This window comes from Amphiura filiformis, chromosome 4, assembly GCF_039555335.1.
Source record: "Amphiura filiformis chromosome 4, Afil_fr2py, whole genome shotgun sequence".
NCBI lineage: Eukaryota > Metazoa > Echinodermata > Ophiuroidea > Amphilepidida > Amphiuridae > Amphiura > Amphiura filiformis.
In genome coordinates this window covers 15,390,998-15,405,127 of record NC_092631.1, presented here as the reverse complement: position 1 = coordinate 15,405,127, position 14,130 = coordinate 15,390,998, and the positions used below count along the sequence as shown (strand labels likewise).

The window sequence follows — 14,130 nt, the reverse complement described above, 5'->3', positions numbered from 1 at the left end:
AAATTATACCAAAATTATATAAATAGCATCAATACTTTTCAAGATATGGATAATTTTGTAAATGATACCTTGATATTTTTGCCACCTTGCTATTCTGAGTACCATATACGGTATTCGTCCGAGTATATAAGTCCCACGTTCGAGTATAGTCACAAAAAAAAAAAAAAAATCAAATTCAATGCATTTTGAAATCATTAATAGAGTATGACATGAATACAAATTATCAATTTTCATATTAAAATACAAAATATCTTGAATTTTTTTTTAATTTTTTTTTTTTTTTTTTTTTTTTTTTTAGGTCAACCATGAATGATCCTAGCATCTAGGTCTAGGTCCAGGGACACTCCAAAACCAAAAAAAAAAAATTAACATTTTTTTTTTTTTTTTTTTTTTGAAATTCAAGTATAATCCCATCCCCCAATTTTGAAAAATTTTCACCTAAAACACGGGTGGGACTATACTCGGACCAATACGTAATTGGCCAATTAGTTTCCTGCCTTACACAGGATTGAATAGGAATTATCATAGTTCAACTGCTAATTACTGATTAAATCAGAGATATAAACCTCTTTTTAATAAGTACTTTCAAGGATTTGAAAGTCCACTTAGTCCCACAGTCAAATATCATGAAATATAAAGGATTCCAAAATTTGATTTTTTAATGGAAATGTCATCTTAGAAGGCCTATAACTCAAAAACATGTCCTGGCGACTTGTTCTGGGTTTTGTTGCATGGAGCTGGTCACATATACTTTTCCCATTCCTAATCTGAATTCACACTGAATGACTTTAATAAAACATTTTGAAATTGCAATAAGCAATCGATTATCAAGACTTGAACTGCAAAATCACCATGATCATTGCTCACATGATTTTATACAAATGCGTTTTCTGATTCTTATGTCATAAGAGATAAGAGAGAATGCAGATCTCGAGAACACTGGGGCTAATTATAACTCTGAGTTGAACATTTGACCAGTCAGTGCCCTGCTTAGAAAGTGTAAATAGAAGCACATTATAAAATGCAACAAGTGTTGCCAGATCTGTTCATTTCAATATACATGTAATTCATTCTGATATGAAGGCTGCGAAAGAAAGAAAGAAAGAAAGAAAGAAGAAAGAAAAAAAAAAAAAAAAGAATTTAATTCATTCTGATTTACAATATGAAGGTTGCTTATAAAGAAATAGAAAGAAAGAAAAAAAGAGAACAAAAGCAAGGAAGGAAGGAAGGAAGGAAGGAAGGAAGGAAAGCTAGGTTTTACACTCCCTGCACAGTGACATTGCCCCGATATCTTCATAGTAGAAATCGCCATGGTAGGTTGAATCCACAGCCACACATGGCAATTTTATTCGGACCTTATAAGATGCATATTATTAGCGAAGTGACCTGACTAAGGCTATGACAATAGACGGGTAATTGATTTCTCGCTGTGTGAGCAAGCTTGTATACGACATTGCGGTCAATGGTTAATATACTGTCTCCACTTGAGTGAGTGCCGCTATAGCCTGCTGCGCGCTGTAGTCCATAGTTGGTCAAATTTTGAGTTCAAAGCGCACAGCCAATTTTCAAAGCGCACGCTAACGACTATAATATCTTATTCAACACATATTTTCAAGTGTATGAGACCACATCTGGTTTCTTGAGAAAAATTCATTTACGGAGATATTCATCATTTTCTAACCCAGTATCCGAAGATTTTCGTCTGATATCAAAATCGTGCATAGCAATTCATGTGTATCGATCCCGTGTATTCATTTTAATGTCTCTGCTGCACCAAATAATTATTAGCCAGGCGATGTCGGTGTGCCCTGTATGAAGATTAAGGTCACATCTTCAATAGGGGGTGTATGGATTTCAACTGGATCAACTAGTCCAATATCAGTGTTATCTATCTACTTAATGGGTAACCAAACGTTAAAGAAAATCAACAACAGCAATCGAAAAGAACGAAAAAACTTGCAAAAATAAAAAAAATACATGTATAGCAGGACATTCCTCCCTGAATAGTTGCAGAAATCCCCGGCAGAAATCACCACAAAAGATTTGAAGCCTAGAACAGTCAAGTAGGCGATCCTGCCAATCCATTGGGCTTCATAACCATGGCACCTGCAACCCTGATCCCAACAACACTGCAATATTTCAAACATACATTTGATATCTCTTACTGTTATTCAGGAAATACATTCACAGGGTGTTTAGTATTAGATACATACACAACGCCTAGAAAGATGATATGTGACCGTCTAGTAGCCCGCATGTGACACACGACTACTGCATGTGACTACTATATGTTCAATCTGAAGGATACTGTAAAAATTATCATTTTCACATGTGTGCTTTTTGTGCTTTCCCAACTTTGAAATAATTTGCTTGTTTTTAAATTCACAATGTGGAGGATCTTTTTTATGAACAAATTTCTGCATATTAATTTGTACGCTTTTTTGTACTCAATGCGAAAAGTGTGAAAGTTATTGATCCACAAAACTGCTCACATCGACAGTATCTTTTTACAGCTCTGACACATGATCTGGTGAGCTGATGTACAGAGGTGTAGTGTTTGTCACACATTTTGTTGAATACTAAAATAGATCCTTCTGTCATTGCATTGGCAAGAACTCAAATTATATTTTTAAAAAGCTGCTTTATTTTTAGGCTGATCTGAATTTTGTGGGAAATAACAGGGAGGAACAGTGGTTAGGATATTAGGTACCGTCGGTTAGTCTGGTACATCAATGTATATACCGCACACACTTTATCCTCCTTCGCCTCTTGTAGTTATGCCACTGCCACTGCCACTCAGACAACGAGGCTACTAGCTTCATGCTCAGATTAAAGGCATTAATATACCATTTCGATCAAACGTGAATGGAAACAGGGTTCGATTTAAAGGGGTTTTATATGCATAGATGCATGTAACATTGGTTCTGTGCATGTAAAATGTTACCTGTGCGAGCAAAATTTTGTGATATTCAGCCCATATTCAAGGAAAAACTGAAGTGGTGCATGTAACTTTTATTTTTTTAATCAAACACTGAATGGAAAGTGTGTAAAATTATATGATGCTTCCTTTCTTGTCTATTGCCAGTTCCAGGTTCTCCATGTATATGTCGGAACCATCCAATCGGTGATTAAGGATATCAGAATCTACCCAGTTCCTCCAGGATGACTACACTGCACATCATGTCAGCATTTAGCTGCAGTCTTTTCTTCTTCCATATTAGTGCCTCCCTCATATGTATGAGTATTATCGCACTGCGTACAGACAAGCTGTATACTTATTTTGCACTCTGGAACCTAGAGGAGATGAGTGTATTTTTGAAGTACAGTCAACAATACCAGGATGATCCCCTGCTCTTTTCGAATAGCCTGGGACATTCTTTAATGTGCACACTGCATTAATGTGAGAAAAAATACATGTACACGGGACCGGCGGCTTAAAGTGCCATCCGAAGCACTAAGCAAGTAGAGTAAAGTGCCTTGCTCAAGGACACAATGAGACGGTCAAGCTCAAGTGGACCCACTCAGATTCAAACCCGGGACCTTTGGATTCACAGTCCAACGCCTTAACCACTCGGCCACGCTCCCCTTAGCCAGCGCGAGCAGCCGAGGCAACCTCTCTGGATAAAACTAAACCAACAGAGCCTGAAAGTAGTGCTAGTCAGCAGTGACTGCACAGCTTAGCACTTTATTCAATGTCTGTAAAATGGGACAGATTGTAACAGTACACAATACATTTCACACTCATTCTAAGGGCTCATATTAAAATTCCCTAACACAGGAAGGTGTGCGCCATCCTGCAGCTTTCCTGTGCTAGCCTTCTTTTGTTAAAATCCTGTGATTATAACACTGCAATTAGCCACTTAAATTAGGAGCGCGCTTTCCTGGGTTGTGCGATGAGCCGATTAGTTCAATTAGTTCAACAATCAATAGGTGTTTGATAAACTTTTATTATAATCCTTGTCACCAGACCGTTATGTTTGGGCAGAGTAAAACTTCCCATTCATCATGGACCACTTCAAAAGGCAGGGTGTATCACTGATGCATATAATCCATCCGTTTTATGACCGAGCTTTCCTGAGGTGCAGCGCTTAGCGAGGGGAATCCTGCCTTCTTTCTGTGTGAAAACGTGGTAGGGTATTTCAATATGAGCCCTAAGGAGAGGAACCACTACCTCTGCCCTCCATTAAACTCTGCAGTTTCCCTTGTAAACAAATGTATCTGATGATATGTCATTCTAGGTCAAAATTATCAAAAAGGATATTATTTGTGCCCATTTTTAAAGCCCTTGTGCAGACTCACAGGAGTAAACAACAAATTGTGGTTTCCTTGGTACATTTCCTGTCAAACCAGTATCCTCTAGATGTGATGCAAATTGAAATCAGTTGAATTTTTTTGGTGCCCTGTCCCTCATGAATTGGAGGTCTGCTTTGTCTGATAGAAGTTGTTGACTCCTTCAGTAGCCTTTCCCTCGGCTTAATACCACATTTGCTAGGGTTTTACAGTGTCTCAAAAGCAGATTTATAGGCTTTAGATCATGAAACAAAAATGAAATGGTCATTTTGAACAAACAAAGTTGACATCTACCCAAATTATTGGCGAGAATTTCTTCCTTTAAAAAAAACACTTGTAAGTAGTTGCTATATGACACTTTCATCTTAGTAGAAAATTCAAATAAAAGTGTCCCAAAACTGCTAAAACTGTCCCACAATGTATTGCAAATTTCAATGCCGATTTGGCTAATCGGATTCAACCAAATTTATTTAGCTTGAGGATACAATGCTAAATTAATATCTTAGTAAAGAAATAAAATCTCCCATAGAACATCATAATTAAGCCGCCAAGATAGTAAGTGAATTTTCTTTCATTTTATCTCATTATTTTGGCTTAAAACAAACCCCAGAAATCCCCCCGGAGAAATCCTTCCCAAAAGCTGTTACTATTCATTTCATGACTTTTGGCAAAGAATAACAACATCGAGATTACCCGGCGAGATTATGGCAGACTTGTGCCCGAGTCCTGCTTGTCCGAGTCCGAGCCGAGCTGAGTCCATTTGTATCCGAGTCCGAGCCAAGTCCGAGTCCTTTTGTGTCCGAGTCTGAGCCGAGGCGAGTCTTTTTGTGTCCGAGTCAAGTCCGAGTCCAAGTGGACTCTCCGGACTCGAGTCCGAGTCCGGACTCGAATGATACATCACTGGATTATGGAGGTAGGCCTATCTAGATTTTGCCTCCATACACACTACTTTTGGCCCCCTGCTTCCCCTTGATTTACTGCTCATGATCTTGATCTTGGCACAACTACAGGCTAATGCTAGAGCTTTAATTTCCTTACCTGGTTTGTTATCCTTGAAATTGAAATGGTTGTAGCACTGGGACACATACATCATGATGGACAATTCAAACATTTTTGCTTGACAAATCCATTAAATAAGTACTCACTACTTTAGCTTTCGCCATCGGGCTGATGGCTTGATCACAAGTGACTTGGTCCACTGCTTTTCCCACGAAACGGCTTGTTGACATTTCCCGGAAGTGTTGATGATTTTGTTTTGAGCAGTGGATCGTATATGTGATCGATAGATATGAGACCTTCATCGCGGTTGATTGCTTTGGTCCCCTTTTTACAAATGTAGATTGCTTCCCTGATTCTTCTGCTGAAAGCATTTGAGTCCTTGTCGAGGATTGTTGCCCCTTCCCATTCTATGATATGATATTCTTGAGCTATGTGGGCAGTGGTGGCTGATTTATGCTGTTCTACAATGTATGGTTGATTCTTTTCTGTTTGCTCTTGTGAACTTTCTTTCTGCAATTGTTTCAGAGTCCTTTTTGTGTTCCTTTAGACTTGTTCCAAACTGTCAATCAGTTTCCCCTATATGACTTTTTTTCACCTTACTGTAGTCAAAAGTTTCAAAATTGGCCAAATATTTTGGGGAAAAGTTGTAAAACCTCGGGTAAGTTCTGTTAAATTTGTCTAAAACTTTTGGGACTTTTGGTATAGCAATGCATGGGTCCAAATTTCCTAGAAAATTAGTATAGCTGTGGGTCCACTTTCAAAGGCACACCAGTACACATATGCCTAGCCGTAGTTTGTGGCCCTCACAGACTTAACAGCAGAGGCAAACGAGGTCCTTAGGACTCGAGTCGCTCCACTGAACATGTTCACGTAACCTCTTTCAACTCATTTGCATAGAATTGGATACCAGGATCATATTCTGATTCGTTAAACTTCTAACTAGAATACTTAGACTTGCTTACCAGTCGTTTTCATTATCTTAACTGCAGTTTCGTACGTGATGCGATCATTCTTGCTGTACCATATTCGATTCATTTTTCAGCCGGGACGGTTACGCTAGCGGCCACGCATCGGTATACGGATGACCAGTGCTTGTGTATAGAATTTTGTGAGCTGAGGTGACACACCCTCTCTGTATAGTATACTAAAGCAACAGAGCCCGAAAGCTATACTGTAGTGCTAACACCTACCTAAACCAAACTTCACTAGTCTAGCACGGTAGCACCCTGCCCCATGGCAATTACCACACTTCCTTGACACAATTGCTGGTTAATTATACAGCATTTCCTTACCTGGTTTCTTATCCTTGAAGTGGTTGTAGTACTGGGACACATACGTCATGATAGAGAGTTTGTCCGGTATCATCATAGCTGCCATATCCTCGGGATCCAATAGGGCTGGGATACCAAGCTCCCTCTCGGCAACTTCAAAGGCCTAGATAATAACAGAAGGCAAGAAGAGAAGAAACAAAATTGTAAGAAATTTGAAAGTCACAATTTGTACACCTTTTTCACAATAATATTGATGTGGGTATTTCTTTCAGCTGATTCATTTGTTTACCGATTCATTTGCTTGCATGTTTTCAATCAGATGTCACTTTTAGCGATTTTATTGCTTATTGTTTAATTGTCCTATAGATCCATAGGGTTGGTCGGTCGGGTTTTTTTCCCTTTTTGTTTTATAATACCTTTAGATCCCAGTGCCATATTGCAGATATACAATCTGGTAGTACATTCATACCTAAAATAATCTAAAAGGACAAATTTTCTCCTCCGTTAGACGACAAACTGATGAGGAGCAGATTAAATAAATTATTTGATCTTCACTTTGGGGTTTATACAATTTAAATTTGGGGGAATTTGGTGTTTTAAATTGTAAAAGAAATGAACATTGACTGTTATTTAAGCATTTAATCAACTTAAACAAAACAATATACTTTTTTGCAAATTTGTGCCTTGGATGTCATTGTCAAAGCTTAAATTAGTACGGCAAAAATTCTTGATAGAAATTGGATGTGCATCCATTGATTAAGTCAGAATCCACCATGTTTACATGTGTCTTGTGAGGGGAAAACTGTGAACCTCCAAAGGTTTTGCAATGTGCATGCACATTTATTTTTAATTTTAAGTTTTTTTATTTTATTTGTGATCTATGCCTAATTAATGCATTGTGCAGATTATAGTACCCAAGATATTAGTTTAAGATGTTTTTAAAATTGGTATCATAAAAGATACTAATTTTTGTTTCATTTCTTTGGTAAGAAGAGTCAGAGGTACACTTATTTAGTTCTTAGAAGTGACAAGCCAATATGTTGGATTTCCATGTACATATCGTGGAACTAAAATAAATGCCCAGGTACGCGAAAATGATCGAGCGCATAAAAGAGGTGAAGTCTCTGCCCCTTCTATGGGCTCAACGACCAATGGGTCAACTATCAGCATGATTATTTGTCAATTTTGTGTTTATGCTCGTATACGCCCAGCGCACTGCACATAACTGAATAATTAGGAAATTTAGTTTATGAGGCTATGCAAGTCTGGGCTTTCTTATTACGACAATCTACAAAAACAATATGGCTACCCCCTAGGATGATACCCTCATATTGACTTGATCCTTTCTATCTGACACACAGAATTAGTGAAGGAGAACCAGGACTCCCTATACCGCCACGTACAATCGCGTCGTCAGCTATGAGGAAACAATTGGGGGTATTCGGGTCCTTGACGACAGTCCGCCAAGACGAACGAAAACAATTCTGCATCTCATCTGAAGCATCTTGGTACTCGTGTGCAGCCCATCATCGATGTCACGTTTGCACGACAACGAATGCCTCAAGCGCATTCTGAGACAAACCGAATACTCCAAATTTTGCTCCATTCTGGAATCAGATGGCGGTCGAGTCTCGGTTCTTATAATTCTGTGATCTGACATGATCAGATAAAATCCCTGGATCAAATCAGGCCAATCATACACCTTTTTCAGGCTCTATACATGGGCCAATTTTTGAAAACAGTGTTATCGTCATCATCTGACATGCAAGTGTATTATTGCTGAAATCCTACATCCCTATCACACACAAACCAATGGTCACAAACTGTCTTGGAGCTAGTCCAAACTTTGATACACTTGTTAGGGACACATAATACTGCTCTTGTCCATACACAAGATTCAATTTCCTACATACAGGTGAGCAATATTTGACATTTAGCATTTCATTACTCAATATTTTATTTACCTGTATTATGACCTCATCTTCATATTTATTGAAATGGATGACAGTAGCGGCATGGTGAGGGGAACTCTTTTTTTGCCCCCAGTTGCCCTCAGTAAAAACCCAACATGACGAACAATTCCACTGTTTTGCAGCAATTTTGCAAAATTTGTTGATTTTGCCCCCCCTTAAATTCATTTTACCCCAATGCCCCCCCCCAAAAAAAATAAATTCCTGGTGCCGCCATTGCTGGGTGATATTAAAATCAAATTAATATGTTTCTTTGGTAAAGATTTAGTGGCGGCACCAGGGGCATGGGCGGGAGATTCCCCCAAGTCAGCACTCTTACCCCTCCCCAAATGTCCCCAGTAAAAACCCAAGATTACAAAAATGTCCACTTTTTGCAAAAATTTTGTGCAAAATTTGTTGTAGACCTACATGTAACCTGAATTTGATAGGTGAGATACATTTGGCACTTTTCCAGTTTTCATGGTTTTGCAGACAGCAAACCCACTGAAACCATTAACTTGTTGGCAAAACATTAAAAAAAATATTCTTAATGATATGATCAATTTGGTGCATGGGGATATTACCCAGGTAACGAACAAACTAGTTGCATCATCCTCTCTGGGGAAAGATTAAAAGCTTGATACCAGAAAGTACATTGAAAAAAAAGATGGCAAAATGTTGCTTATCTTCGTAGCCAATAAACATGCCTCATCGATCATCTCTTTCCTGACCGAGTCTATGCTTACCATTTTACTATATATCATATACTATATTTACTATTTCACTATAAATATCATACATGTTTATGATGCTTGTTAGGTTTGTTGTGTTCCTCAACCCATAGACTTCTCCGTAGTCCACTTGCCAATTGTGCACTACTCTGGCTATTACATTTAAGCTTAAAACTCTGATTTAATTAATGAGTGCACAATTGATAGATTTTCACAACTGATCTTTTCAGTCACCGCACGCCCTCTGTTTGTTAGCTTCCCAAGTGGACTACTGACTTTGCCTTGAGAGTTAGGCCAATTTCTGGCCTAACTAAAATTGGGCATGATGTAATGCATCTTTAAAAATGAATCTGGCTTGTGATTGGTCGCCCAGATCTCGTTATTGTTTAAATCCTCCCGACGCGTACTGGTACCATTATAACTATACATGGTACACAACTATCTAGGGAATGCGGCGCTTTTGTGCTGGTGGATGAACGTATGCATCTAGCGCGTATTGTACCACCATGCTTAGTCTTGTGGTTAGATTTTATTGATAAACAAGTATGATTGACAGTATGTGAGTCCCGGGGTAAAGTTCTGCTTAAAAGTGAAAGTCCATAGTCGGTTTTTCGGATAATAAACTGGCAGATTCTAAGATTAGAATTGTTCAGTATTGAAGTGTCATTATAATTATGCCATTATGATATGTTGCATTCAATAATATAAGCCTCACGTAGGGCCTATACTTTACTTTTACTGTCACAAATATAATTATATAGCCTAAAACTTTCATAACCATTTTATACTAGTATTTTGATGTACTAAATATCAGTATAATTTCGAGTTCAACTGAATGCGTTCATCATGATTAATAACATTTTTATTTATCAAAAATCGACTATGGCATAGTCTACTCAACCCACTGAAAGGAAGCTAATTGACTTACGCCCCTCACATTCGCCGTCAATGATGACAAAATTGTTGTTTTATCACTCCCGTTTATATGTGACGTGAATCACAATCAAGAGAAATGATTCACACTTTAGACTAAAATTAAAGCAATAATATATGATTTGGATAAAGAATTCCTATTTAAATGTTAGTTTTCACTGGTCACATTGTCTCTTTTTAATTTCGAGCTAAACAAATGAGGTAAAACAAAGGTAATTGCTATGAGCGCTTAGCTCGTCGATCATATTATTATCATGATTATTAGCGGTCAGCTTAATTCAGCAGCTGGGACGTACTATCAAGATGTAAGATGAATAGCGAAATGCTCAGTTTATGGTTCAAGACGTAAGACGAATAGCAATATGCACATTGTTTATTTGTCACCGATTCAATGATACACATGCACGCAATGTGTTTAGCCACCATTCGATCCATGAACTCTGAATAAAACCGGAGAGCTCCGTATATAATACAAAAACTTTCATTTTATTGTAATTAAAGCATTTCAGGCTAAGTCTCATGTGGTATTTTAATGCCCACTTACCCATTTTAGTACATCATTGCGGGCATTACAATTCGTGCTCATTTTGTTTGAATTAGGTCAAATGGTACATTTATATAGCATTGATAGATGGGGAAGGGGAAGAGTTGGAGGGATGAGAACTGGTTTAGGCTAGCAATGATATTTCAAGGATGTGAACAATTACATGTATGGTAACTGAACTTATATAGGTGGGTGACCTGACTGCCAGCCTCATCCCTCACTTCACCCTAAGCCTCATCAAAATGGATTTTTTTATAATTTTTTTTGATGTCGACATGTCGGGATACGTGCCGATGTCGACATAAGGCATGTCGACAACGCCACTAATCTGCACGTCCAACAACTACTTTTGTATCACACTGAATAAAGGTCTGTTCATACTATGTGCGGTGGCGAAATATTGATTATTTTTTGCTGCAACTCAACGCAATCGTCATATTTTTAAATTAAAATATATTTAATTGCGAAACCGCAATGCAGTATGATGCAGTACGATGCAGTGTGACAACGCACCGCAAAGCAATTGTGGTGTAGTATGAATGGACCTTAACTCATTGAACCATAAAAGACAGAGCTATGCACATACACATACTAATTTGGAATGATCACCTAGGTTTCATTATCATTGAGGTATAGGACTTTTTATTTTTTCGGAGAAGAGCAGGTAAGATAACTACTTGATTATATTTCTACATGTTCATACTACATACTCTGAAAATTTTAGAAAATTCATGACGAGTCCTTTTTTTTTTTAAAATCACATTTTGTTCCTAAAATGGGGTTATAGCGCCCTCAACGGGCACTCTCTCCATAGGGCTACATGTAAAGACCAGTTATAGACAAATGACCCTAAAATAAAATGGACTCATTCATTTTTCCTCAAATTTTGCATATGATGTCGATTTAACATCTGGAATGTAATGCAAGTGGTGTCGTTGCTGCTCTTCTAAATTCATTTATAAAATGTCCACACCAGACCAAGGTGTGATGAGTACATATTGTAAAATAATGAATCAAGAACGCAGGATCTATGTTAAAAGTCCTTGCCCCAAAACCTAGTAGTAGTAGTAAGGGTACTTAAGTTGGCAAGTTCTGATGCCTTTTCATGGAAAAACACAAAACACACAAACTTTAAAAAAATTACAATTCTAAGGCAGTAAACATTACATCACCAAGTCTTGTGAACATGACTGTCAGCCCTTGAATTAAGGATCTGAAGGGGCATGGCAACTTTTTTAGGGCAAGTTGATAATTGCCTTGGATTTTCACTGAAAAGGCAAGGCAGCACGACAGTTGGTAATATTTCAAGAGGGTATCATGGCAACTGTTGAAAATTTAAGAAGGGCACCAAGGCAATTTCTCAAAAGTGAAGAAAACACACACAAACATAGATAATTTTATAATGAAGGGGCAGGGCTGTGGCACCGACGGCAACTTCATTAGAGGGCACGGCAAGTGACTGCCTTGGGTAAAGGACATATTTAGAGGGCATTACGGCAGTGGGGATGGGCACTCACGCCAAAATGCCATGGGTGCCATGGGTTAATTCGAGGGCTGATGACTGTGTTGATTAAATCAATGAGAACCCATTTGGTCTGTTTTCTTTTATTTGAGCAATGTCCTTTAATAGTTTATATCTCTTCATAATTTGTATTTTTACAGTGTGTTAAAAGAGGAACTGAATATAGTGTTAAAATATCAATCCCTGATTTATTGATCATACAGTAATTACTTTTGTGATCTTCATAATTTTTGTAAAAGAACTAAATAAATTGCCCTTGCTTCCTGTACCTTTGGTAGCAAATAATAAGAATTTCACTATATCTGGTCATGTACTTAATCAAGTTGGTAGCCTTTTTAAATTTGATAATGACGTTAGGTTTGTTAAATTGTTATACTGTGAGAATCAATTATCTTGTAAAATTCCCTTCAATGGTAACAAATAGAAAGAGTTCTACTATCTGGTCACCTAATCAATCAAATTAATACCCGATCACCTCAGGTACCCTATTAGGCAAAAAAAATTGTTTGGTTGTACTACAACTGGTCCAAAAAGGTTAGGTCGGTCGGTCGGATTAGAAGCAAAAGTAATCAAAAAACTTTATCCAACTTAGAAAAAGAAATAGCATTTTTTTAGTAGCAGTATTTCTCCGGTTTCCAACCTTGAATAAAAAGAAATTTAGGGCCTATAACTTTTTTTTTCAATTTATGTAAAAAAAGGGGGGTCGGACTCAAACATTGGGTCGGTCAGTGGAGTACAACCAAACAACTTTTTTTTGGCCTTATGAGAGTTGGGTTTGTAACTTTGAGAACTCAGGGTTGCCAAACCCATTTAGTAGCCAAATTGGATGACTTTTCAATAATTTCCCAGCAACTTTTGATAATTGTGTGTACCATAAAAACCAATGGTTAAGAAAAAAACACACATGGCTGACTATCCCCCAGCTTGTGCCCCATGACCGAGGGGTAGGTGGTTTCAAAACCGCACCAGTGAAAACAACTTTTCCCTTTCCTTCCTTCCAGAAATCCAGAAAGGGCATTAGATTGGGTGACTTTTCAATTATTTGACCCATGATTTAGGTTGAAATTCTTTTGATTTTCTTACACATTGGTCAATGAACCACAACTACAGTTTGTGATCTGTTATATTGTCAAATTTGTATTTCGTTCTGGTGTACCAGAACAAAATTACAACACAGTGGCCTATGGAGAAGTGTAATACACATAATGCATTACTCGCAAACACAAAATCGGACTCAACTGAAATTTTGGGAATAAGCTTTTTTCGTGGATATCTAATGAATGTCACAAAAAGAGGACACTAGGATCACAAAATAATCCTTAAGATATACCATAAAAAAAGTTTTCAAATACCAGAAACTGAATATTAAGTGTGTTTTGGATGCACTACAAAGGGCCCTAGAAATATAAATACTCGAAACTACCAATAATGTGTGGGAGTATCTAGGTTGGTGAAAATTTAAGCTGGTTTGCTGTGCCATTTGCTTGTCAAGCATGAGGTTCCATCCTGGATTGCAAGGGTGCATGAAAGAAACTACAAAATACACAAGAAACAGACTACTAAACATGTATATCAATAAGTAACATGTACCCAGTCACTATTTAGTACTGTGTATTGGGAATAAATCATTACTATATTTCCCGGCAGGCCCGTACGGAAGATTTTTTTAGAGGAGGTATGGATTTTGAAAAAGTGGAGGGTGCAATTTAGTGAAAAGTGGACCCTTTCCCAACAATATTTACCTTTTTTTAACCAAAAAAGCATAAATACCTGGGTTTTTTTAAGGTTCGCATATTGTTTTAACACTGTTGCAAATTGGGGGCAGGGATGGGATGACCCCTCGCACCCCATCCCCTCTGCATATGCGCCTGTTTAGTGCTTACTGGCTATA

The 14,130-nt window shown here is 37.7% G+C and overlaps 1 protein-coding gene across 1 annotated transcript in view; it reads right to left on the bottom strand.

Annotated features, from left to right (window-relative positions):
* The window catches only part of LOC140150002 (uncharacterized), a 105,799-nt gene that overhangs the window by 52,237 nt on the left and 39,432 nt on the right, over nucleotides 1-14,130 (bottom strand). Inside the window, exon 4 of the mRNA XM_072172004.1 lies at nucleotides 6,582-6,723. Coding sequence (XP_072028105.1) covers nucleotides 6,582-6,723 — 142 coding nt within the window. The remainder of the gene's footprint in view (nucleotides 1-6,581; nucleotides 6,724-14,130) is intronic.